Raw genomic sequence first — 24795 nt, 5'->3', positions numbered from 1 at the left:
TGATGTTTAAGTATCTACTCTTACATCACATGATGTCATTAGAATGGGATTTGTCCACAGACCTTCCTGGCGTTGTTACTTATTTGTATAGGCCTGTGTGTGACACTGTGTGTGCGTGCATGCGTGAGCGTGTGCATGTTCAAACTAGTGGTGAAAAGTGTCTTAACATTTATTCAAGTATTTTGAGTTATTGTACTTTGGTGAGTATTTCCATTATATTCAACTTTTTTTTTTTTAGATTCTTTTTTTGACATTTTAGGCCTTTATTTGTGTAGGACAGCTTAGACTTGAAAGGGGAGACAGAGGGGGAACAACATGCAGCAAAGGGCCGCAGGTCGGCGTCGAACCCGCGGCCACTGCGCCGAGGAGTAAACCTCTATATATGGGTGCCCGCTCTACAAGGTGAGCTAACCAGGCACCCCGTTATATTTAACTTTAAACTTCTACTCCATACATTTATTGGTGCATTTACCTCCACTACAAGTACGTGACCACTATAGTTCCAAGTTACATTGCAGAATAGGAGGTTATAATATTATTATTATATATATAATATTATTATAGCCTCTTTGGTTTACCCATTCCACCTGAAAACCTTGAACCCTTTTCCCTACAGTTACTGCTCTCTTCCTACTAGGGCAGTGTGGCTGGAAAAACTGATGAGATCAGAGTTTGTCAAGTCAAAACAATGAGCTAAAAGAGGCTTAAAGTTTTAGCTTTTTAGTAAAACGCTTTGTAGATTTGTTCTTTTTTTTAATTTAATTTAATTTTTATCACAAAATTAAGTATGTTTTATTAATTAGGTTTGATAATGAGGTGAAATACAACTAGCATATTTCCCCAAAACTGTGCTGAGAGATTTCTAGTCTTTCTGCCCTTTCTCACAAACACATGTATTTGACCCATGGTCCGTCTGTATCTTAAAAATGGCTGCCGTCCTAGTCATGACTGGTAATCACCACCAGGTCGCTGCTGCCAAGTCAGTGTCACACCAGATTCCAACAGTGATATCGGCCATTATTTTCAAATGTGTGTCTCACAGTGTGGAAAACTCCAACCTCTGCAGTCAGTAGCCGCTGAACCGCACGTCGGTTGTAGCATGAGCTCTCTCAGAGCAGTCTGTTCCTTTCCGTCATCACAGGGCACTAATGATGTCACATCTGGACTGGAGGTGTAACAGCTTTGGCGTGTTTGTGTGTGCGTTTCACTTATGGTGGTGTGAGTGGTGCACAGAAGCACACCATCAGACACACACATTCCTTAAACCCTCTAATCAGGTGTGTTTCCAGTTGGTCAGGCTGATGAATTAGAGACTCCCAAATGTTTGGGTTTGTGTGTGTTCATGTGGGTGAGATGTGGGTGAGATGTGTGTTTGATGTGTGCGCAGTGTATGCAAATAAGTGTGTGTGTGTGTGTGTGTGTGTGTGTGTGTGTGTGTGTGTGTGTGTGTGTGTGTGTGTGTGCCAGAGATATAGGTAGCAGGGGTGATCCTGGCTGGAATACTGAGGTGAGAGTTAGTCGCCACGGGAGATGGACTAGTAGGGGGAATCAAGGGAATGTGAAGCCATCTCTTCACATTCACACTAAATACTCTAATTGCCAGCCTTTGTGTGTGCATTTCTGTTTCGGAGGATTACACCAGAGCAGTGAGGCGTAGGCAGTGAGTCTGGATCAAATCAAGTCAAATTAAAGCCATGTCAAGATGATTCTGGTATTTCTCCTCTTTACTCCAACTAGTACAGTACAGTACAGTGCCCGTTCAAAATGTGCCTGTTTGGAACTGGCTGATTGCTTGGCCTGTGGTATTGCTGCGTGTTGCTTTCTCCAGAACCATTGTACCCCAAAATGACTTACAGAATACCCCAAACCACTTAATATGGAATTCAACTGCATAGCCTACTACTGACTTACAGTGTACTTCTACATCAGAGGAAGACATTGTACTCCTACATTTATCTGACAGAGAACGTGGCAGATTCATAATTTAATCACAAAATATCACAATTAAAATGTGGAATAATCAGACAGTTGCCTCATGGAGTCATGGCAGTGCGCTACCCATCTGGCCTGTTATGAGAGCAAATCAGCACATATCTGCATTAATCAACCACCAGAAACGGACCGAGTACAGAGACATTTAGCCATGCTCCGGACTCACTGTGTGTGTGTGTGTGTGTGTGTGTGTGTGTGTGTGTGTGTGTGTGTGTGTGTGTTTGTGTGTGTGCGCGCACGGAGAGAGAGAGAGAGAGAGAGCGAGGGGTGGGGGGGAGAAAAAGTGGAAGGCAATGCAAATGTAGAGAGTTTTTGTTCAATTACATTTTAGTGTTGTCTTTTTCGTCAACAATATTGCATGTTGATATCGCCACAGTCATGACAGCGGTCCTGTCTCGTCTCGTCAATATTATCATTAACTGAGTTAACACTTCGTGTTCATTTCCATACAGGCTTAGAAGCCTGACAGTTAACGTTGAAGTATGGATTTGATTCGCGGGGGTATTTTGCCGAGGGTAATGTTATTAGTGTTATAGGTTAGCAGTAGGCCTACACTTAATTAACCGAATAGCATGGAATAGTTAAATAATAGTATGACAATCAAATGGCTTAAGATAAATATCAATTTTACTAATACTGGAACAACAGATTTGATACATTACAAATGTGTGCAAAATGAATGATTTATGCCATTCAACTGTACTTGTTGAGATATGTAGAGAATGTTGTTTTGCTATGGCTCTTAAATTGAATGTGAATGTCCCGGAACCTCCCTAGATAGTTGGAGTCAACTTCCGTTTGGTACAGTTGGTTTTTACACCTGATGCAAACCATATAGGAGAACAAATGAACTGTAATGACCACATTTTCAAGTGGACTTGGGCATGGATGTGTTCACACAACTTTAGGATCCGGGCCCAGGTCCCTAATGTAAAAGCCCCCTTACTGCCTTATATTCCATTATATTTTAATACTTTGAATTGTCACTTGTATTTCCTTCACATAAATAAAGGTATTTCCAACATAAATTGGAACATTAAAAAAATTATCAGAATGCAGAAAATGAAGTGTTTGACTACAGCCCTGTAGTACAACCCCCCAATGTTGAACCCAAAGTTACGCCCTTGATCTCAGAAGTATAGTTGACTTATAAGTAGATGTTTCAGTCAATAAAAACAATTTTGTTTGTTACCTTCTTTGTTTCACATGTTTCCATTGTCTCTGTCTCTGTCAGAGCGAGGCTCAGGAGGTCATCTGGACCTGACAGAGTTAATTGGCGTTCCCCTCCCTCCCTCCGTCTCCTTCACTCCTGGCTATCAGGGCTTTCCAGCCTACAAATTTGATCCCGAAGCCAACATCGGCCGGCTCACCAAGACCTTCGTGCCAGGGTCCTTCTACAGGGACTTTGCCATCATTGTCACGGTAATGCTAGAGAATTTAACACTTCTACCTTTTATACAGTATTCATACTGTCAAAGGGGTCAATGCAGTGGTCAAGATACACTATCAGATTTTATCTTAGTCTACTATAAAGTATTGTATAATAAAATACATACATTACATGGCTTTTATTCTATGCCAACTATAAAGAACTATCTTTATGGTCAGCTTAAAGCTATGTTGCCACCTTGTGGAATTTTTAAGATAAAGCAATCCTTCATGTTCAGGTGCTATATTTTCAAAAACAAATATTAATGCTTTAGATCTGTAAATGTATTCTATGAGACCCATTCCATTTGTACTGGAACTTCTGTATATTACTGTATGTATATGTCTTATGGTATGACTGTAATATTCATATAATCAAAGCGGATGCCAAAGCAATAATCTTTAGTGACCCTATGTCTTTTGCCCTGACTCCAGGTGCGTCCAGCCACTCAGAGAGGAGGCGTGCTCTTTGCCATCACAGATACCCATCAGAAGGTGGTGGAGCTGGGTTTGGCCCTTACTCCGGTGCGTGGGGGCCTCCAAAGCATCTTACTATACTACACTGACAGAGAGAAAGCTTCCCACAGCCACAAAGCTGCTTCTTTTAGTGTCCCAGACATGACCGACCAGTGGACACGATTCACGGTGAGCATTGCATGCTTTATATATTAAATGAACAATTATAGGATAAGAGAGAAATATTCAGCTGATGCAAATCCCCATGACAAAACATTACAATAATAGTCAATTTGATCTGTCTATCAGTTGGTGGTGGAGCATGACGAGGTGCGTCTCTACATGGACTGTGGAGATGGTGAGAGTACTACTTTCCATCGGAGACCAGAAAGACTCAACTTCTCGCACAATTCAGGCATTTTTGTAGCTAATGCAGGAAACACTGGGCTTGACAAGTTTGTGGTAAGTGAAGAAATCCTCTAAATGTAAGTGTCTCTGTGGATGTCTTTTGAAGGACAAGTAGGGTTTGAGACCGACCGCCTGTGTCAATATCAGTGTGCTGTTTGGCTGTGCAGTCGGCCTCAGGATTACATTTGTTTTGTGTGGATGTGTGTGCTTGTGTGTTCTGGCCTCTCATTACCATGTAAAAGAGCTGAAATGTCATCTGCCCTCCGTCCGTCTCCTCTGGAAGATTCACAGCATTGAGCCTACTGAAATAATTTATGTTTGGACGAAACGCTGCAACAAGCGGGAAAAGAAAACAACCTTGTTTCTTCCCTGTTTCCAAAAAAAGGCTATTCAGGCCTTTCAACCATTGAAATGACAAATAAAAGCTAGCAAAAAGCTGCTTGTGAATGTTTTCACCATTGTAAATGATGTGGATTAAGAATTTAAATTTCAGACAGGTACTGTACATGTACAAAAGTAAGTAATAAATCAAAAATGTAATGAGAGTCTAATCACCCAAATAGCATTCAGAAGTGGTCATGGACATTACTTTTTTTCAGTAAGCCTATATTTTGATGTGACAATCATGTATGTAATAATTAATGTAATGTAAAGTAATGTAATTAAAAACCAACTCAGTAAAGTCATTGGCCAAGAACATGGCTTTGGTGAAAACACAGGCATTACATACTGTATCTTCCTCTTCTTTTGCTTTCTTTTCACTATTCCTTTGCTGTTACATGAATAAAACAGTGGTAAGGTTAACATAGTCAGCCAAAAGCTGGACTAATCAGCAGACTATAGATGTCATTATAATAATAATGATGGTGATCTACAACGCCTCACTTGTCGATGTAGATGTCAAATGAAGCAAGGTTCTGCAACTAATGTACTATTTTCAGCTCATGTTTACTGAGAAACTCATTATGTCACATCATTCAGGAAAATAAATCTTGAAAGAACAACCACCTACAAAGTAATTACCACTGATGATGCCTCTAACCCATGCACATGCTTACTGAGCATTGCCAGGCCGGAGTGCGCAAAGTGAAATTTGATGCCTTTTTCAAGGCTACAGTATAATCCATATCCAACACAGTCTGCATCAGGAGGCAGCCGGGTCTAAACAGGGTCAAAATGTCATGACCACCTCTAGTACTACTTCAAGAGCTGGCTGTGTTACAGATTTTACTGGATAGAACTATTAAGATCAGAGAGAGAGAGAGAGAGGAAGTAAGAAGGGAGGAAATAGGAATAGAGATGGTGGAGAAGGAAGGGAGAGGGGTGAGATGTGGATGGGAGGAGAGGATGCGGGAGTGAGTCGATGGCCGAGGAGGAAGTCAGAGACATCAACAAGGCTTGGTTGTGGTCAGATCAAGGGCTTTACTCAGGCCTTTGATTCTGCTGCCATGTCAACTATGATGGTGTAGTAAGTTTAAACTTCCGTCCAAGGCAATAGTAATGACAACATACTGTATATTCTTAAAGACTCAGCTACTACAACTCTGTTCACACTGACATTAGGGCTGCAACTAATGATTTTTTATTATTGTCAATTAATCTGTTGATTATTTTCTCGATTAGTCGATGTTGTTTGGTCCATTGTAAGTGTCAGAAAATGGTGACAAATCGATCAGGGTTTCCCAAAGCCCATGACGTCTTCAAATCTTGTCTTTTGTCCACAACTCAAAGATATTCAGTTTACTGTCATAATGGAGTAAAGAAATAAAGAAATAGAAGAAGAAACATTTACATTTAAGAAGCTGGAATCAGAGATTTTAACTTCTTTCTTAAAAAAATGACAGAGTGATTATCACAATATTTGCCGATTAATTTAATAGCTGACAACTAATCGATTAATCTTTGCAGCTCTAACTGGCATTTTTACTGGAATCGCTGTCAGTCTATTTTCAACTCATCGACACTCACAAAAGATAAATATGAGCTGCTAGTCCCTTGTTGCCATGGTGAGTGGACACGGCCATTCCCACTTTATTTTATGCTTTATTCAGTGTTCCTGACTTTCTGAACGGGTTATCTGAAGCATGACGACAGAATATGTGCATGCTCAGCATCAGTCATATCCAATCGGAAATATCTGGGTCACATTGTGTGTGTGTGTGTGTGTGTGTGTGTGTGTGTGTGTGTGTGTGTGTGTGTGTGTGTGTGTGTGTGTGTGTTTGTGTCCCTGGTTTGTTGTCTTGTGTTTCAAAGAAGAGCAGTCATGGCCATGGGGCCCTTTTTAATCAGCATGTATTTGCGTGTATTGCATGTGAATTGCCATCTCTCTCCATGTTCCCATAGAACTATATAAACCTGCATCTTCTTTGGAAATCCCGTCTCTATGGTGATATCAGCAAGTGGACTGTACTTCATTGTGTGTGTGGTGCTTCTCTGTTTATAGAGAGGGAGCAAAAGAGGCTACAACACTACCAACTACTAATAAAACAATCCAAGTTGAAGTTTAAAGTGTCAGGTTGGCAAGAAAGGCTTGGCCGGGGGCCCATTCCCCAGTTGGAGGACCACTGCTTTAGAGCTATGTTCTTCATGTGACTGTTTCTTTATTTGGTTATACTTTACTTGAAGGTATCTACATAAGAGTGACATGACACTGTCATGAATGTGTCATAAACATTATAAACAAGTCACAAGATGTTTATGACATAACGCTTCTTCTAGTAAGTGTCATTCTTTTTTTGTCATGACAAGTTAGGGTTAGGGTTCATGTGTCATGACAATGTCATGTATTCATGACAGTGTCATGTCACTCTTATGTAGATACCTTCAACTTTCTTAGACAATACTATTGCTTCAAAATGCAGCTGTATTTACGCAGAATCTAGAAAATTTAGTTAGTTAGTTATGATGACCTGAGGCCTTTAAATGAAATATCCACCCCAAAACATTTTCTTTTCAAAATGTTGGCTTGTTGGTGTAACTGACCAGTGAACTAGGAGAACATTTCAGAAACTCCTGAACATGGCTCTGGTTTGATTATAATGCAGACTTATTCAGAGAAATCCATTACTAAAGATAAAAGCATACCAATTTATCCCTGACAGCAGCAATAGGATGACTCTTATTTTGACCGCACAACTTTCTTGTTTTGCATTCTGGGAAATGTAGGAAATGACCTAAGTGGATGTAGACAAGGCAGTTCTGAACATCACAGTTTGAAGATATGTGATAACAGTGTAAGGGTATTGGAGAAAATACATTTTCTTAAAGCTCTTTGTAGTTTTTCGTAGTAATTTGTGATCAGTCAAGTTGTATTTTATGTTGTATTATAAGTCCTGGTTGACTTTGTTATATTGAGTGTGTTTGTATGCACACTACTATCCCGAATATGATCAAGGTTATAGAGTATCCTCCTGGTTATGTGTGTGTGCATGTACACGACATATCCTGGTTTACGAATGTTAAATATGATGGACCAGGGTAAGAAACCTGAATGCTAATGTGCATGTTGACATTCTCATTGTCTTGCAGCAACGATCGCATTGATCATCGTACAAACAAAAGCTTACTCCTGTCAATCATTGCACCTCACACCGGTCTCACTCACTAGGATCGATTTTAAGATCTTATTACTTGTCTTCAAGGCTTTAAATGGTTTGGCCCCTTTGTATCTGGCTGAACTTTTACATCACTATTCAGCAGTCAGAACACTGAAGTCAACCAACCACTTGCTTTTGGATGTACCAAAAACTAGGCTAAAAAGTAGAGGGAATTGAGCTTTTGCGGCGGGTTCTCCCATCCTCTGGAATAGCCTTCCAATGAATATTCGAGAGGCGCAGACTCAATATATTTTTAAGTCCCTGCTAAAGACACACCTTCTTACTCTGGCCTTTGGTCCTAGCTGAGTCCGGGCGTCAAATGTCTTTTAATGTGTTTTGTTGTTTCATGTTATTTGTAACAATGTATTTTACGTGCTAATTTTTGTATTTGATATTTTACCTTGTTCAGCACATTGGTCAACCACAGTTGTTTTAATGTGCTATATAAATAAATTTGACATTGACATTGACATTTGACATGTCTACATGCACTCACATAACTCATTTACGGTGAATACCAAGATTAAGTTAACACTTAATTTAATCCCGAGAATTCTTGCTGTAAGAAATAAGACGATAGTCACAGTGAATGCATTAACTTGGGGCGTACCAACTTTATTACAATATATGTATAACTGAGTTATTATACCTGTATAACCCAGGTGTTTAGATGATTTAAAGAATGTTACCTAATTCTTTCTCTCTCTCTCTCTCTCTCTCTCTCTCTCTCTCTCTCTCTCTCTCTCTCTCTCTCTCTCTCTCTCTCTCTCTCTCCCTCCAGGGATCCATTCAGCAGTTGGTGATTAAAGATGATCCCAGAGCAGCTGAGGAGCAGTGTGAAGACGATGATCCTTATGTGAGAAACACACATAAACACAGATTGTTGACACAAAGGAACTCACAATTTAGAACTATTTTAAAAAACAGGAGTTTGTTTTATTAATTATTACATAATAGTTCACAATTCTGTACAAATATCATACACATGAATCAATAGTACCCCCTAGCGGTCAAAGGACTTTACTAAACCAAAATACCTAGTTACCATGGGTTGGTCCTCTTACCTAACTGAATGATCAAATCAGTCAATTATATAATTAATATATTTCCTAAGGGATTTTTCATTAAATGTAACACCTCAGCAAGCAACTGAATTCTCGGGACAGAAAATCTTTTTTCCTCTACTACTTTCTTTTATTTGTTCTATTGTTTGTAACAATATATAACTGGCAAAACATGATACGCTGCATCATCATTGGTTGACATCATTTTTCTTTATAACCTTGCTTTCCCAAACCAACACATGTTGTTTGATTAAGGCCTCGGGATACACCAGTGGAGATGATGCTTTGGATGACAGAGAGACAGAGGAGGAAATGATGAAGAACACACACGACAGAAAACATGGCACAGCACAGGTACGTTGGCTGGATGAAGTGCTGGGAGCAAGTACCTGAAAAGATATCTGTTGAAAGGTGCTTACAGGTGGTGTCATGTTTTGTGCGGCAGCATCATTACATCAAATAGAAAAATACTAGATGTCTTTGGCATATATGTCATGCTTTTTAGAAGTTTGGGTGACAAGGTCTGAAAAAAACGATGTTTACTAAGAGGCACCCAAAGTCAGCAGGAAGGGCTCTAAATGTGTGTGTGTGTGTGTGTGTGTGTGTGTGTGTGTGTGTGTGTGTGTGTGTGTGTGTGTGTGTGTGTGTGTGTGTGTGTGTGTGCGCGCGTGTGTGTGCATGCGTGTGTGCGTGCGTTCGTGCGTGCGTGCGTGTGTGTGTCAGCTAGTTGTGTCCTCTGCTGTGTATGTATACACCCCCTTTCTTATCATCAGAACCCTAAAAACAGCACTCCTCCGTGTGTGTGTGTGTGTGTGTGTGTGTGTGTGTGTGTGTTTCATCTCTGTTCCGGTACCAACTTTAATTTTCCTACAACCAGGAAGTCAGTCTGACCCTAAACATCCCATATTCAACATTGACTTTGAAGCTTCAAAGGAAACTGTCCTTCAGCAGCTGAATAACTGTTAGATATTAAAGTCCTGGTTGATGCTTTCTTGTCCGGTCTGGAGACCTTCATCAGCAACAGTGCCCACAAATAGGACAAATCCTGTTAAATTAACAGTTTCACTTGTACAGTATGTGCTCTTTTACTATGTGATAAAACTATTTCGCACACTGCAAGTTACTCAAATGGTTTCATTTTGAAGGATTCTTTAACCATGTGTCCATCTCTGATTGTATCTCACTTTTACTTTTGTTATCACCCTCCATTTTGTTTGCTACTTAAGTCAATGACAACATACCTTAAAAGTTGATAAGCAAATTTCCATTCAACTTGCAATGGATGTAATGATTTTTCATCCTCTGAATTTTCTTTCAGCACTAAGGTTTGGCTAAAATTGATGGTTGTTCATGAGCCGGGATACAGTATTTGCTAAGCAAAATTGTGCTTCTCACAGGAAGAATCATTTTAATTTGGGTGACCTATTGACCTGCTCATCTTTTTGATTTCTCTGAGGAGGAGGAGGAGGAGGACAGTGTTCCAGTCAGAGCTCCGCCCACTGAGGTGCCAGAGGTGGAGCTTGATGAGTACTCCGGTCACCAGACCCCAACTGAGGCCAGTGAAGAGATACAGATGAGAGGTCAGAGTGACCCTCAATGTACAGTATTCATGTGTTCTGTGTCTTTAACAGCTCATCAATCTGGTCTACTTCTGTGGTTAAAGTGCTTTGTGACTATGTATAGTATGTATAGGAAACACACTGTACTGTACTTACAGTTTCTTGGCTGTTAGGATTTTGTACTTCATGATCAACATCAATGCAAAGAATAATTTCTACGGAAGATCTGCTAATGTTTTCATTGGCCGCCTCAACAGGGGCAGTGGTGGCCTAAAGCTTAGAAAAGCAGGATTTTGATACCCAAACTAGCATGATAAACGTGGGTTGGAGAAATGAAAGAGTGGTGCTAGTTCTTCTTTGCCTTTTCTCAGGAAGGCACATTACAGCTCCAGAAATGCTACTAAAAGATCATCGTAATATGGTTCCAGGTGTGAATGTTTTTGAATGTGTGAGTGATGCCATACCTTGAAAAGAGAGCATACTTGAGTGAATTTACTGTGCACTAGTTAAATAAAAAGCAGTTTCCTATAGATGTAATTATATTCTGATAGGACCAGATTAGGCAATTTGTTAAAGCAGCAACAGATGCAACAAAAAAGCATGTAGATAAATAGATAGATAATACAATATAATGTAGACAACAACAGCAAATAGGTACTTAAAGCATTATACTGTATTTATATATTTTTTTAGTATGGCTCTTTGATTGTCACAAAACTGTTACAGTACAAATGTCTGTGTCATGCTCGACAAGTGGCAAGTTACAGTTATGGGTGGTGTTATCCTCATAAGAATCTGATTGATCAAACTGGTTGATGATGTCATATGCTGTGTACAGGGCCACACCAGACAGAGGAGCCAGGGGAGAGATCAGGAGATGTAAGTTCAGACGGGGACTTTCTCGCTCTTATTTTGCTGTCAGACATTATGACATGTTTGAAATATTCTGCACAACAGCATATTTTTAGTGTGTGTGTTTTTACACACCCAATGTTTTTTTTACTTGAATTTCCAGGGTCATGTCAGGCATGGGTTAAAAGGAGAGCGTGGAGATCCTGGACCCAGAGGTCCACCTGGCCCACCTGGTCACCCAGGCCCCACCCCTCTACCTGGGCAAGCTCAGCCTGGACCAAGAGGCACACAAGGACCACCAGGAATCCCTGGATCCCCAGGACTGCCAGGGAAAGATGGACAGGCGGTGTGTACGCACACAAGATAGAAAGTGTGTGTGTTGCCACTGTTTTATAGACCTGAGTTCATAAGATTTAGTACTGATCGTAAATCCTTCTCTGTCTTCACAGGGAAGCAAGGGGGATAAAGGAGATCCAGTAAGTTAGTTATGTCTTCTTCTGTCTTCTTTGCAATGATTTATATCACATGTAATACCTCATCTGTGTTTTTACATCCAGGGTCAGAGAGGATCTCAGGGAGTTCCAGGTTTGGATGGAGAAGCTGGAGCTAAAGGAGAGAAGGTACGACCAAAGCACACAAGTTGCAATCAATAACTTATTATGACTCATAATTCAAAATCCCTTTTATTGTATGTCACCAAATGTACTGTAAAAGACAGATCTTTTCATCCTGTCCTCTTTCCTCTTCCCTTCCCTCTCTACAGGGAGACCCAGGAGTTGGTGAACCAGGCCCTCCCGGCCTCCCTGGGCCTCCTGGACCCCCCAGATCACGCAGTGTACCGGTGAGTATCACGGTTTATGGTTTTAATCTGTGTCTTTTTGCTCTACACGTAACATGTACTTGTGGTATTATTCTGCATTTCTTTGTGATGAAATCAGCATGTAGTAAATGTAGATGAGGGTCAAGCATAGTTGGCAACCTGAGTATGTACAGTATGTGTTAGACTGTGTGTTTATCTGTGTGATAGTATGGAGCAGATGCCCTGGGTTCTGGGTTTGAAGACCTGGACAGCGACACTGAAGTCATCAGGGTAAGAAAAAAGGCAGCAGAGATAGACACGATGGTCTCATAGTTTAATCTGCACAGTGGAAATAATAGGAATTCTCTTTTCATCAGGGTCTTCCTGGTCCACCAGGGCCTCCAGGGCCTCCAGGGCCTCCAGGACGTCCTGATGCTGGTGGTACTGGAAACCTGTCATCATCTGACACAGCTGAAGGCCTCTCTCCAGGGCTTGCTGGACCACCCGGTACCCCTGGCAGAGACGGGCTCCCAGGCAGACCTGGAATACCAGTAAGTTACCGGGATAAAAGACATACAGTATTCAACTTTCAGTTAAATTTAGTTATGAACAAACGTAAGTACGGAAGGCCTGAGAGGCAAGTTTTCTTTTTTCATCATCTGCAAAATAGGTGGTTTTGGCAGGTGAATTATAATTGCTCTTTTTTTTGTTCACAAAAGAGGCCACAAGAGGCTGAAGTGCACCACTACCCCATGTTCCAGCACCGATTACTCAAAGCTATAACGCGTAGTTTCTGTCTCCCCCATGAGGAATTCTAAGTAATGACAACAACACTGTTGGTGCGTCCACATGATACAAGCCTTCCATGATTGCGCACCCACACCCCTCCTCCACACAGTTTCTAGTAGCCAAGGAGGACACACAGGATTAACAAAAAAACATGATGGACTCTTCATAAGAGGTAATTATCTTCACTCAAGTGAAGTCACTGGACGACACAATCTTCTGAACATAGCCATGATGAGAAATACAGCGAGAGTTGTGTGGAGCTGATGTGTCTTAATTAGCTTTGTATCAACTCATTTGGCAATGGCTTGAATGTAACGGACGTTCATTAATATTAAAAAGTTATGCACTAAAGCTTTACATACATTTCTAGCCAGAATAAAGACATGACAGTAATGTTACATAACTTTCTAACACACAATATATGTAGCCTACCTTATGTTTAGAGTGGTGCCCTTCAGCCTCTTTTGGCCAAAATGAGTATTACAACAACAAACACTTTATTATTAACAATATTCTGGCAAAACTTTTCTTCACCTGTTTCACAGATGAAAAAAATAATTAAGTAATTTAGAAATGTGTATTAGGTTTAATAAACACAGGAGAGAAAACAATTTAGATCAGACTTAGAAAACTGATCATCAGAGTTTTTTCTCACTCACTTCCGCACATAAGACTTACAGACCTGTTTGTTTATTTTAATTGCAAATAATTTGCATTAAACGGTCCAGAAGTATTATTATATGAATTACTTATTCATGTAGAGACATGCAGAGGCTACGTATAGGACCTACAGACACACATTTGATTAGCATCAAATCATTTAAAAACAAGTGAAAAAATTATCCATCTCAACAAAAATAATGTTGGATGGTAGACAATGGATACTTAATCAAACATTGTCAGTATGGCAATGGTCAAATTAAATATATGTATATATTGTGAGCAGTATTGACTATACATGTCTTCATTCTGCAAAATTTGCTTTCAAAAGGCCTGTGAACTCTTAATGATAACTCATAAAATGAAAATTGTGAGGCTAAAACTTAAAGTGACTGGTTTTGAGCATCAGCTGTCAAGTTCCATTTTGCATTAAAGCGTTTGAATACTGTAAAATGTTTATATGTTGTAGCATGCTTTGTAAGATTTGTTACCTTATCAATTACATTATTATCATGCAACTACTACCTTTACCTTAATGTTTTACTAGCTGTGTTGCTGTATTGTCATTGTATACTGTCTGTCTTTCTTGTTCTCTATCTTCTCTTCTATTTCCAATCCAAATTCACCTTCAGTTTGTGTGTCTTCTTTAATCATATTGTAGTGATCAATATTTGTGTGTGTCATGACCAATGACCAGTCTGTCTTTTATCCTCCCGCTACCTCTGGTACCATCACCCCTCTGTAATGATTCTCACCCTCCATTTCTCCTCCTCTATCCTCCTCTTCTCCACCTTTTGCTCCACTCCTGCCACCTTGTCCTCCTCTCCACTCTGTTTCAGATGTTTGAGGATTGGTTTAGTGGTTCTGGGCCTGATGGTTCAGGCTTGAGCTCAGATTTGTCCTCTGACCTCGGCTCTGGTTTCAGTTCTGGGTTCAGTTCTGAATCCAGCTTTGCCTCTGGTTCTGGGCTTGACTTTGGGTCCGCTTGGGGTTCAGGAGAGGTATATCTTCCTGGTTTGCTTGGTTTAACCAGCAAACAATAAAAGGCAGAATTACAGTCAAAAGCCTGAGTATTGATGAAGCAAAACTCGTCTTCAATATAAAACAACATTACAGTAAATGTTAATTTGAGACAATCATAGTGCTTTATTTATATTACTTTAATTGTGCTTTTCTCTTGTTAAAACAGTGACACCAGTGATAAAGGTAAAGCTCACTGCCCCAATACTCAGGCTAATGACGTATATTACCTCCAACCATGTTGTTCTGGCAGCTAGCTAAACTGATTTTTCTTTTTTTTTTACTTAGCTGGTGGAAGTGCTCTCTGTGTGTGTGTGTGTGTGTGTGTGTGTGTGTGTGTGTGTGTGTGTGTGTGTGTGTGTGTGTGTGTGTGTGTGTGTGTGTGTGTGTCTGTGTGCGTGCGTGCGTGTGTGCTTACACACTGTATTACCTGCTTGGAACTTTGACAAGTAGCTTTGGTTCATTTACTTTCAGTTTAAATGTTGTCATCATTACCAAACAAACATTTCAGCATGAAGTTTCACTTTCCATGGTGAATGAACTGGAAGGAAATGAACTCAAACTTGCTGTATAATCTCAGTTTGAGCTGCCATTTTGCGTTTAATACAACATGGTAAAGGAGCAAATCTGCCTTTTCACTGATCTGTTTTATGTTCTTGTGTTGTATATTGCCGTATGTCGGCTGTTCTCAGTCAATGCAAATACCAAGGCATACTGATTTGCACCACATCTAAAATTGAGCTACTACATTTATTACTCAAAATGTATTTATAACTGATACCTAAGTGCTGGATGAAGCTAAAAACATCACGACAATTTTGTTTAAGTCTTACCCATACTGAAACAAATAATGTAATGTTAGTCTTAACAGTGGCTCTAGAGCAAAGCACATAAAACACTTAATGCTCATAAATGTGCTTATCAAATGTTATCATACCCTGCCTGTTGACATTTTGGCCCTAATTTAGCATATCAGTGTTTAAAATGGAAATGGGTTCATGATCTGGGCTGTGTAAAAGCCCAGATCATTTTGTACATTTTGTGTTATGTTTTCAATTTTTTTTACCACAGACAATTTCTTAACAATCCAGCTGTTAGTTTACAAAGTACCTGGCCAGTAGTTCGGTATAAGTATAGACTTTTAGTAGTATAGGCAATAAGTCAGTGTGCCTTGGAATTTAGTACTGAAAAAGTCTGAGGCCTCTGGTACACTATGTTGTCAGTACAGAAACATTGCTGTAACTTTGGTCTGATGCTGCTTAGTTAAAGGAATACACTTCATTTTTAACAACTTAAACTTTCCTGTTAAGTGATGAGGGAACAGACGACATCATCCTTGCCTCTAAGGTTGCTGACTCCACTGCTTCATGCTACATCTTAGCTGAATGACAGTAACCAACTCAAGCAGAAGGAGCTGAATGGGAGATAAATGTAAATTGTATTTGTTAAATAAAATGAATACATGCTGCAACAGTAGAGTTGGTCTTAATTGACTATGAGGCTAGTAAGTCAACATTTACACAACACTGTCTAAACCAAAGTGGGTACTGAAGTTAATAACAATTTTGTAGCTGACTCAGTGTGGCATGGATGATCTTATCACTTATGGAAACTGACTAATGACCCAGTATTCCTTTAAACTGACAGGCTGTCACCTTTGGATTTGGCGTTGGTCCCTGTTGGAATGGCTAATGGGTCAACAAACAGCTTAGCATTAAATTGCTTTTTAATATTTGCATATTTTCTGTGACCTATCACTGTTTTATTTGTCTACCTCTACTCATGTCTGTCTGTGTTTGCATGACCAGGGTCCTGCAGGAAAAGATGGGTCTCCAGGTCTCCCAGGAGCTGTCGGAGAGAAGGTGTGATCCTCAAGATGGATTGTGTCCTGGCCTAGAAACTCAGTGTGCTATATCAAAGTTACCATCCCCTTTTTTCTTGTTGTGGTTCAGTGCAGAGGGCATGTTGATATCCACAGGAAAGAAAGAGAAATTATTTTTACTGTACCACATTTAGGCACCACTGGACTAAGCCAAATGACCATGGTTTTGAGATTATATAATGACGAGGAAAAAGTCAGGGATACAATGTTGATTACAAGCAATTTTCTGATAGGCCTAATATTCTACACACACATCTAATCTTGTTTGATGTCCATGTTCAATGATGTATGGACTGCCTCTATTTATATTGAGCGTAATGCTAAATAAAAGCAGAAGTGCTCCACAAGTAATACTTTCTTTCTTTCTTTCTTCTTTCTTTCTTTCTTTCTTTCTTTCTTTCTTTCTTTCTTTCTTCTTTACATCCGTAGGGTAACCAAGGGTTATCTGGGCCACCTGGACCTAAGGTAATATACTACACAACAATAAACACATTTTTGGTTGTTAGTTCCGAAGAAGGACAACTCAATGTTAACCAGCTTTTTTCTGTTTATCTCTTCAGGGTGAATGTGGTACTATGGGTACAGCAGGGTCCTCAGGGCCACCAGGGCCAAGTGGTCCACAAGGGAAGAGAGGCCCATCAGGTCCCCCAGGACCCCCTGGCCCTCCCGGACCTCCAGGAACCAAATTCTTTGTAGAGGTGACGCCATTTCATACCAAATATCTACGCACATATATCACTGCTGTTGACTAATCCATATGGACCTACTGTACTTTATTTCATGAGCCAAGAAAGAGACAACAGGTTAATTTAGAGCAGAGAAGAGCGAAGGATGGCTGTTCAATGTGTAACAGCAGGCTGTGTTTTTATTTCTAGGATATGGAGGGATCTGGGAAGACTGACATGCTTATTGGAGCTGGAGTCAGAGGCCCACAGGTCAGTGCAAGAGTGTGTGCGTTTGTACTGTACTGTATGTGCGACTGTGTATATTGTTTCATATACAGTAAGTGATTTCTGTTTTTTGTTTTTTTCCCCAGGGTCCCCCTGGCATACCTGGCCCACAGGGACCTAAGGTAATCTATTTATAAAAATGCATTACATGTACTCATTATGCTTGCAGAAAGATAGCTATTATTCAATTGTTAACAGCTAATATATGTATGAGTCCTCTGTGAGTAGTGTGCCATGCATGCCATTTATTACTCCGTCTTGCTCAGTAGTTGAAGATGCTCTCTCATTGTTTTCTGTAGGGTGAGAATGGAGCCACAGGTGCTCCAGGGCTTTCTGTCAAGGTAATTCTGAAATGGCAATGTTTTAGATTTCTTTTTCATATAGTATATAATATTGTGTCCTTTCTGTTCAGTCTTTACTGTTTATATTTGTGGTCAGTCGATGTAAAATTTTGAGATCTAGGGCTATTTTTAGAGCTCTAGTCTTTTCATGATTTGAGTGTATTGATAGAAACAGTGAGGGATACCCATGAAAAGAAGTTCTCATCATTTATGCAAAATAAGAAGAAATATATTACATATTATGTATGCAACCCCAGTCACGGTGAAATCACCTCAGCTATGTGCATCCTTTGAGTTCTGTCCATGCTGTGTGTGATTGCAGGGTGAGCCAGGAGACCCAGGATCAGAGGGTATTCCGGGTCCTGCTGGACTACCAGGTGCTAGGGTAAGTAGCAGGTGTTTACACAACAAATGTGTTAATGATTCTTACATGATTTTACATTTGCAGTTATTGGTTGCATAGTAGTGTTTTTATGGTGCATCCTTCCTGGTATACAGAACTGAACTGTGCACAGAGAATATAACTGTTCCAGTCTGAGTGGGATTATATGTCAAAATAATTTATATAAACCTCCTTTTCAGATCACCCTTAAGCATAATATGCTTCTTGATAATGGTTAGCAACACATGAATAACTTTTAATTTCTCTTTACTCTACAAACAGGGGGCCAAAGGAGAAAAAGGCAATCAAGGACCCAAGGTAGGGTTGCTGAAAACATGTGTGGATATGAAGTGATACCTACGTTTTCAAAAAGATTTCAGCCAAGGACCCCTTACAAGATAGAGAATATACCCTTATGTCTGTCCCTAGGAATAATTTGATCTCGCTTATTTTTTACACTTCTATATAGTTTTAGTTATGTGAAAGAGCAACACCAGAGAAATGTATTAGAAAGATATTAAGATTTTAAAAAATATAGATTTACGAGATTATAGAAGTAATCTATGAGACTATTACTGATTTAAAAATTTAAATATTATTAGTTGAACGATGAAGTCACCTGGTGGCCAGTAAGGTTACACAACTCCAAATGATTGACAACGTTGCTCTGTAACTGCTGCATGTGTAGATAAGCAACAGTTTGCTAACAAGTTCTCCATATCAGCTTAAAAGGTAAAGAAATGTCAACTTGTTTTCCGCTGCTCCCTAGTGGCTAAAAAATTAGCTATCGCAGGTAAACTTCCCTGATAACTCCTTGCTTCCTGCCAAGCCAGATGAACTGCCCTTTTACTCACATTTTTATTATAAAAGTGACTAATTATGATATGTTTTGTCTTCTATAGGGTGATCGAGGCGTTGATGGACTCAGTATCCCAGGACCCCCTGGGCTTCCTGGACCTCCTGGACCTATCATTAATCTGACAGATGTACGCACACACACACACACACACACACACACACACACACATCAAATTACATTTAGTTGAATGAAGAACGTTGATACACGAATGAACATTCAAAAATGATTTGGCACCGTGCAGTGTTTTGCATTCCCTTGCTATACGTTTCGTGTTCCCTCCATAGAGGAAGGCTGTGCTGTATTATGATTTTGTATTATGTACTATGTATTGTAACACCGCTGTTTGTGACCACAATATGAGTTGGCACACCCTTGGAGTAGCTGTAACTAGCTCCGGTGCAAGTCTGTATCATTGCTGCCAAGGCTGATTGAGACAGACTGTAGCTGATGACTTTAGCCATATCATATAATATCTGATGGATGTACCGCAGGTATAAATCCCATGTGGCTTAACGATGTTTTCTCATCTTATGTTAATAGGTGCAGTAAAGAGTCACAATAACATCCTTAAAAATAACAAAAATAAAACCCCTTTTTCTACCATTTAAAGTCGGTATAGTTTCGTCCTTAATAAAGTTACCCTATTGAATGAATTTTACAAATCTCTAAATATGTTAAACATACAGACAGTGGCCACATTTAATCATTGCATATTCTGTCTACAGCTGCTGCTCAATGTTACAGATGGTATCTTCAACTTCACAGAGATCAGAGGACCACCAGGGCCCATGGTGCGTAGCACTAAGCTATTAATGTCTTTTAAGATGTTACCTGCCTCCTTCTGCAAATGTTTGAATGCAAACAGACAACAGCAGATAATGAGGACAGAAGGGCGATACCTGGATTACCACTATTTACATGTGTGACATCAACAGTTCAGAGAGAATTATCAGTTACATAAATAGAGATTTGAGCTACAATACAAGGAGCCAATACTTAGCAATACTGTAGCAAAAGCAATGCATTTGAAGTGCTTTGGCTGCTTTTGTGTTTGATGTTGTGTATGAGCATGTCATTAACCCAGCTCTACTGCTTTTGCCTGCATCTGTGTTTACGTGTACATGTGCATGTATGTGTGTGTGGATGTGTGTGTTTTGTCTGCGTGTTGCAGGGCCCTGAAGGCTTGCCTGGCAGAGCTGGATTTCCTGTAAGAGCAATTTGCTACACTACCTTATGCTTAGCAGTTGTATCACCTGATGACTGAGTTATGAAAATTTGATATAAGTGTGTACATGAGTATTTTGCCGTTTATGAACAAAGATGCAACAATAATTTGAAAGCAATGTAACATATTCTTTTCCAATTTTGCTTTTGCTGTCTTTGGGCTAAACAGGGTAGGTATGTTATTGCCACGGATGGTGTTTTTTTCTTTTAGGTTACTTTAATATAATTTTAGCCCTTCATAAATCCAGACCAGGACCCATGAAATGTTTTTTATAGAAGCTGTAGAATCCCCACATCTACGGCCTTCCTTTTAAAATGCTATCATCCTAACTAAACCAACCAACTTACTCCTGATACCCTTTCATCCCTCCAGGGTCCCAGAGGACCGAAGGGAGACATAGGCCCTCCAGGTGTCCAGGGGCCTGCAGGGTACAAGGTGAGGACTAGACAGAATGGGGATTGTTATAACAAATATCATGTCACAAATACATGTTGAAAAATGTCTAACATATAATACTGTTTATGCAGAAATATATAACCACTATAACCATTCCTTTACACTTACAGGGAGAGAAGGGAGAGCCGGGGGTGACCATTGCTGCTGATGGATCTCTCTTATCAGCGCCAAAAGGCCCCCAGGGGCCCAAAGGCATCAAGGTACCAGACAAGAGATCCCTTACCCCTATCTGGCCATACCTTACCCAGTAACCTACAGTGGTCAATGACAGTAAGATGATGCATCTAATAATGTAACCCCGGAAAGACATTTTTATGCCCTGGTCCCCCCATGCTACACCACAGATACTCAGTTTTTCACAATAATAAAGAGTCAAGGTCTACCTGCACTGCAGTATGTCAACAGCAGTCACTCACAGCACACACATTTGAGTTACTGGATAAGATAAGCACACAGAAGGATGAGGAAATTTAAAGATTGGATGTGAATATTTCTTGCCAACTCTACTGGTGTTGATGCATCCTACAGCGACGTAACTTGACATGTCAGTGTTTTTATGGCTGTTATAATTCAATAAGATTCAACAGCTAAATTGAAATATTATAAACTACTTTACCCCTCCTGCCTAAATAAGTCAAGGTCAAAAAATTTCTGTTTTATTATCCCTTGTAGGTTTGAGTCAAAACACCAAAACACTAACTCACTTGAAATCTTAAGCCTGAATAAATACAAAGGAGCTCAACTTTTTTGAAGACTTGAATGAAGACCAAATCTTGGGTTTTGTGAAGATGGGAATATTCTTCAGTTGTTCTAGAGAACTGAAATATCATATCACATCCTCTTTGTATTCTCATGTGTCATTTTGCTTTTCTGCTTTGTAATGCATAGGGTGACCGTGGGTTCCCTGGACCTGCTGGACTTATGGTGAGTTAATATCAAATAGAACATTAACATCTACAGACTCACATTTGTTAATTAGGACAAGCTCCACACAAATATTTTTATTCTTGTTGTTATGAACTGCTGTGGAAAATTGCTAAGTGAGGAATTGATGTTTGTGTACATCACTGTGTTTCTGTTTATCCCAGGGCCCAATAGGACCATTTGGACAAAAAGGAGAATATGGCTTCCCTGGTCGCCCCGTGAGTACCTTGCATTTGTTGTATATTTGTCAGGAAATGACCGTCCCTGAGAGTGTACTGAGGTACTGCTACTCAAAACTCAATGTAAAAAAATCATGACCCCAATATATTCTTTATGTAATATATTTCTTAGTGCCAAGAGAAACCTTTCAGTAGGGGACCTTCCACACAAAACATGCAGCACTTCTTGCAGTCTTTGGTTGGCTAGTACTCAAATGATATATTGCACTTGTACAGAGTACATGTATACTGATTATAGAAAAAATAAACTACAACAATTTGTGCTAGTGGCCACAGACACAGCCCATTAAAAGTACATGATCAGGGATCTTTTATTAACACTTGCAGAGCTCCATGTGTCACTCAATGCTTCGCCAGGCTCATGAGAAGGTATGCTAGGCCAAGGGCCGAAATAAGAGAGCACACCAGCTTATGTGCTAAATAATGATGATTCAGAAAATCAGACCAGTAATTAATATAAACATCATTGATCCATCTCTACATGAAAAATTACCCAAAGTACCCTAGAACTCCCCGGAACTGTTCAAACCTGGAGGATGTCAGCACCTCATGCTTTAGAAGACATGCCTTTATTTGTCCCGCCAGGGGAAATTCACATTTGTAGTATATTTGTAGCACACACTGTACACAAAGCCTGATGTGTTTTAATCTTTCTCTTCCTGTAGGGCCGATCTGGTGTGCCTGGGAGGAAAGGGGACAAAGGAGATGCTGTCGGCCTACCGGTAAGAGGAAAAGGAAAGAAAGGAAAAGATCTGTGATTTTCTTGTTGTTGGATCCCAAATCATCAATGTATTTAACATTTAAGACAGATATATTCATATACCTACAAATAAGACATACAAGAATTGCTGATGTAACAGATTGTTGGTGGTGGGGTGACCCTTTTGTTTACATTAGGATCGTGGGTTGTCCCTTCAGTTAGTTTTCACTTCACTTTGAAACTGTGTGCTGTCTGACACTGATGTGATAATATTATCTCTCTCAGGGACCTCCAGGTCCTCCGGGCCCACCTGGACATCCAGGAAAAATTATTGGGCTGAAAGGAGTAAGTTTCCATCTGCTGCTTTTTATTTCTCTACTTTGCCATTTTCAGTTGGACTGGGGGGATGATACACAGCCAACACTTTACATTACAATATTTAAAATGCTTGTCTCACAGACATACGTTAGGCATAGCTTAAAACAAGCCCAAATCCAGACAACTTATTTATATTGATGGTCTGCATTATTATAACAGCTTTGGCTTTCATAGAACATTACTGAACATGTGGATATGCACTTGAATTCGGAAAAGTATGACATTGGTTCCACTATTCACAGATATTTTTCAAATTGTTTTACATGCCATTGAAATCATTTGAAAGATGCTATAATCTCATAAATCACATAAAAATACAACACATATAATTAAATGTTGTTTTGGACCCCAGGAAGACTAGCTTGTCGTCTAGGTGTCAGCTAATGGGGATCCTTATAATAAAACTAAACTAATAAACTAAACTAAACATATTGGCTTTGACAAAAAAGATCAGTGATTAAGTATAAGTAGTCTGTGGAGCACCACTATCATTGGAAGCCAGTTTGTTTGTGTGTGAATTAATGTTTGTGAAGCTCATCTACAGTACAGTGTTTGACCTGACTCATTTAGTCTGATTACACTGCTCTTCTTTGAATTTTAAAGACAGTGTTTCCGGTGCGCCCCAGACCGCACTGCAAAAAGGGACGAGTAAGTCTGAGTCGGACCATCTGATTGGTCTGTTTCACTTTGAAATTGTACCATCCGGTGGTTCTGTTGGTGTGTGGGTGTGGCAGCATGGCAGCTCTCTGGTCTGGGCTACAAGCACCTCTTTTACCTCCCTTCATTTTCTCATCTCCTCCCTCTTGGCTCTCCTACTGTCCTAATGATCCTTAAAAAGGCTACATGTCTGTGGTTCTGGCCCATTTCTTCAGGCGTTAACATTCCTCTTGTATGCAGGTTGTATCTAAACATGTATCTCATTATCTTACCTACCTGACACATATTTGTGGTTGGATCTACATGCAAAAATGATTGTAAGTAGTTGCCAGATGTGGATTAAAGATGCAATAGCCATCTGTAAATGTGATGTGGCTATTCCAATCTTTGCTGCATATTGGGTTCGTTTACAGCCAGGTTTTCTGTGTGTTTGTTAAAGCAACACTAGAGAACGTTTCCCGCTTCGGTGCTCCTACAGGTTGGAAGCGGAATTGTCCATTACATTACATTGTCCAGTTCATTCGAACTACAGATCCGTTACCCAATCTGGCAAAGTTGCATAATGTAATGTAATGGACAATTCCGCTTCCAACCTGTAGGGGGACCGAAGCGGGAAAAGTTCTCTAGTGTTGCTTTAAATCCAATCTGATCACCCATGACGAATGTTAATGCCCGGTGTTAAAGGCCTGAGCCTGAATCCTGCTTGCCTCGTCTGTCCTTACCGTCCTCAACATCTCAGGGAAGAGGAAGCGCTGGTTTACCTCTAATTGACATTATTGATACTCTTTTACTGTATGTACATCAGAGTCATTGGCAATTCACTTTTCAGTTCAATCAATTCAAAAGAGGAATCTATAGAGGATATTTTACAAAGATTGTGGCCATGACAGGCTATTTCATTTTTATTTATTCCAAAGAAAGGCTCCTTCCTTGTATTGTGATATATGTCTTTTTTGATATATGTGAGATATATCAAACTTTGGCCTGCCTTTCATCAGGTAGATAGAAATGTTTTCAGAAATGTACAATCTATTCTCATGGTGCTGGGTTTGTGAGTTCTGCTTGAAAACTTTCTGTTTGAAGTGTTCAGTTCTGTGGCCTCTGGTGACGCTGCAGCTTCTGTTTTGCCGAATTCCAATCACGTAAACTGGTAAAAGGCTTTATGCAGGGGTTATTTAC

The 24795-nt window shown here is 39.9% G+C and overlaps 1 protein-coding gene across 5 annotated transcripts in view; it reads left to right on the top strand.

Moving 5' to 3' along the window:
• Positions 1-24795, top strand: part of col15a1b (collagen, type XV, alpha 1b) — a 60480-nt gene that overhangs the window by 22202 nt on the left and 13483 nt on the right. For 2 of the 5 annotated variants that reach the window (XM_031287764.2, XM_031287733.2), the window contains 31 exons: positions 3227-3414; positions 3856-4065; positions 4186-4338; positions 8662-8736; positions 9200-9298; positions 10407-10524; positions 11342-11382; positions 11519-11701; positions 11805-11831; positions 11913-11975; positions 12119-12196; positions 12383-12445; positions 12532-12705; positions 16432-16485; positions 16935-16970; positions 17066-17203; positions 17381-17440; positions 17542-17577; positions 17755-17796; positions 18119-18181; positions 18461-18496; positions 19081-19164; positions 19763-19828; positions 20209-20244; positions 20635-20697; positions 20829-20918; positions 21607-21642; positions 21807-21860; positions 22547-22603; positions 22867-22926; positions 23563-23607. In XM_031287764.2, coding sequence (XP_031143624.1) covers positions 3227-3414; positions 3856-4065; positions 4186-4338; positions 8662-8736; positions 9200-9298; positions 10407-10524; positions 11342-11382; positions 11519-11701; positions 11805-11831; positions 11913-11975; positions 12119-12196; positions 12383-12445; positions 12532-12705; positions 16432-16485; positions 16935-16970; positions 17066-17203; positions 17381-17440; positions 17542-17577; positions 17755-17796; positions 18119-18181; positions 18461-18496; positions 19081-19164; positions 19763-19828; positions 20209-20244; positions 20635-20697; positions 20829-20918; positions 21607-21642; positions 21807-21860; positions 22547-22603; positions 22867-22926; positions 23563-23607 — 2528 coding nt within the window. The remainder of the gene's footprint in view (positions 1-3226; positions 3415-3855; positions 4066-4185; positions 4339-8661; positions 8737-9199; positions 9299-10406; positions 10525-11341; positions 11383-11518; positions 11702-11804; positions 11832-11912; positions 11976-12118; positions 12197-12382; positions 12446-12531; positions 12706-16431; positions 16486-16934; positions 16971-17065; positions 17204-17380; positions 17441-17541; positions 17578-17754; positions 17797-18118; positions 18182-18460; positions 18497-19080; positions 19165-19762; positions 19829-20208; positions 20245-20634; positions 20698-20828; positions 20919-21606; positions 21643-21806; positions 21861-22546; positions 22604-22866; positions 22927-23562; positions 23608-24795) is intronic. The other 3 variants (XM_031287748.2, XM_031287740.2, XM_031287756.2) reach the window with 3 other exon arrangements.

This window comes from Sander lucioperca, chromosome 9, assembly GCF_008315115.2.
Source record: "Sander lucioperca isolate FBNREF2018 chromosome 9, SLUC_FBN_1.2, whole genome shotgun sequence".
Lineage (NCBI taxonomy): Eukaryota > Metazoa > Chordata > Actinopteri > Perciformes > Percidae > Sander > Sander lucioperca.
This window is presented reverse-complemented; position numbering and strand designations above follow the sequence as displayed.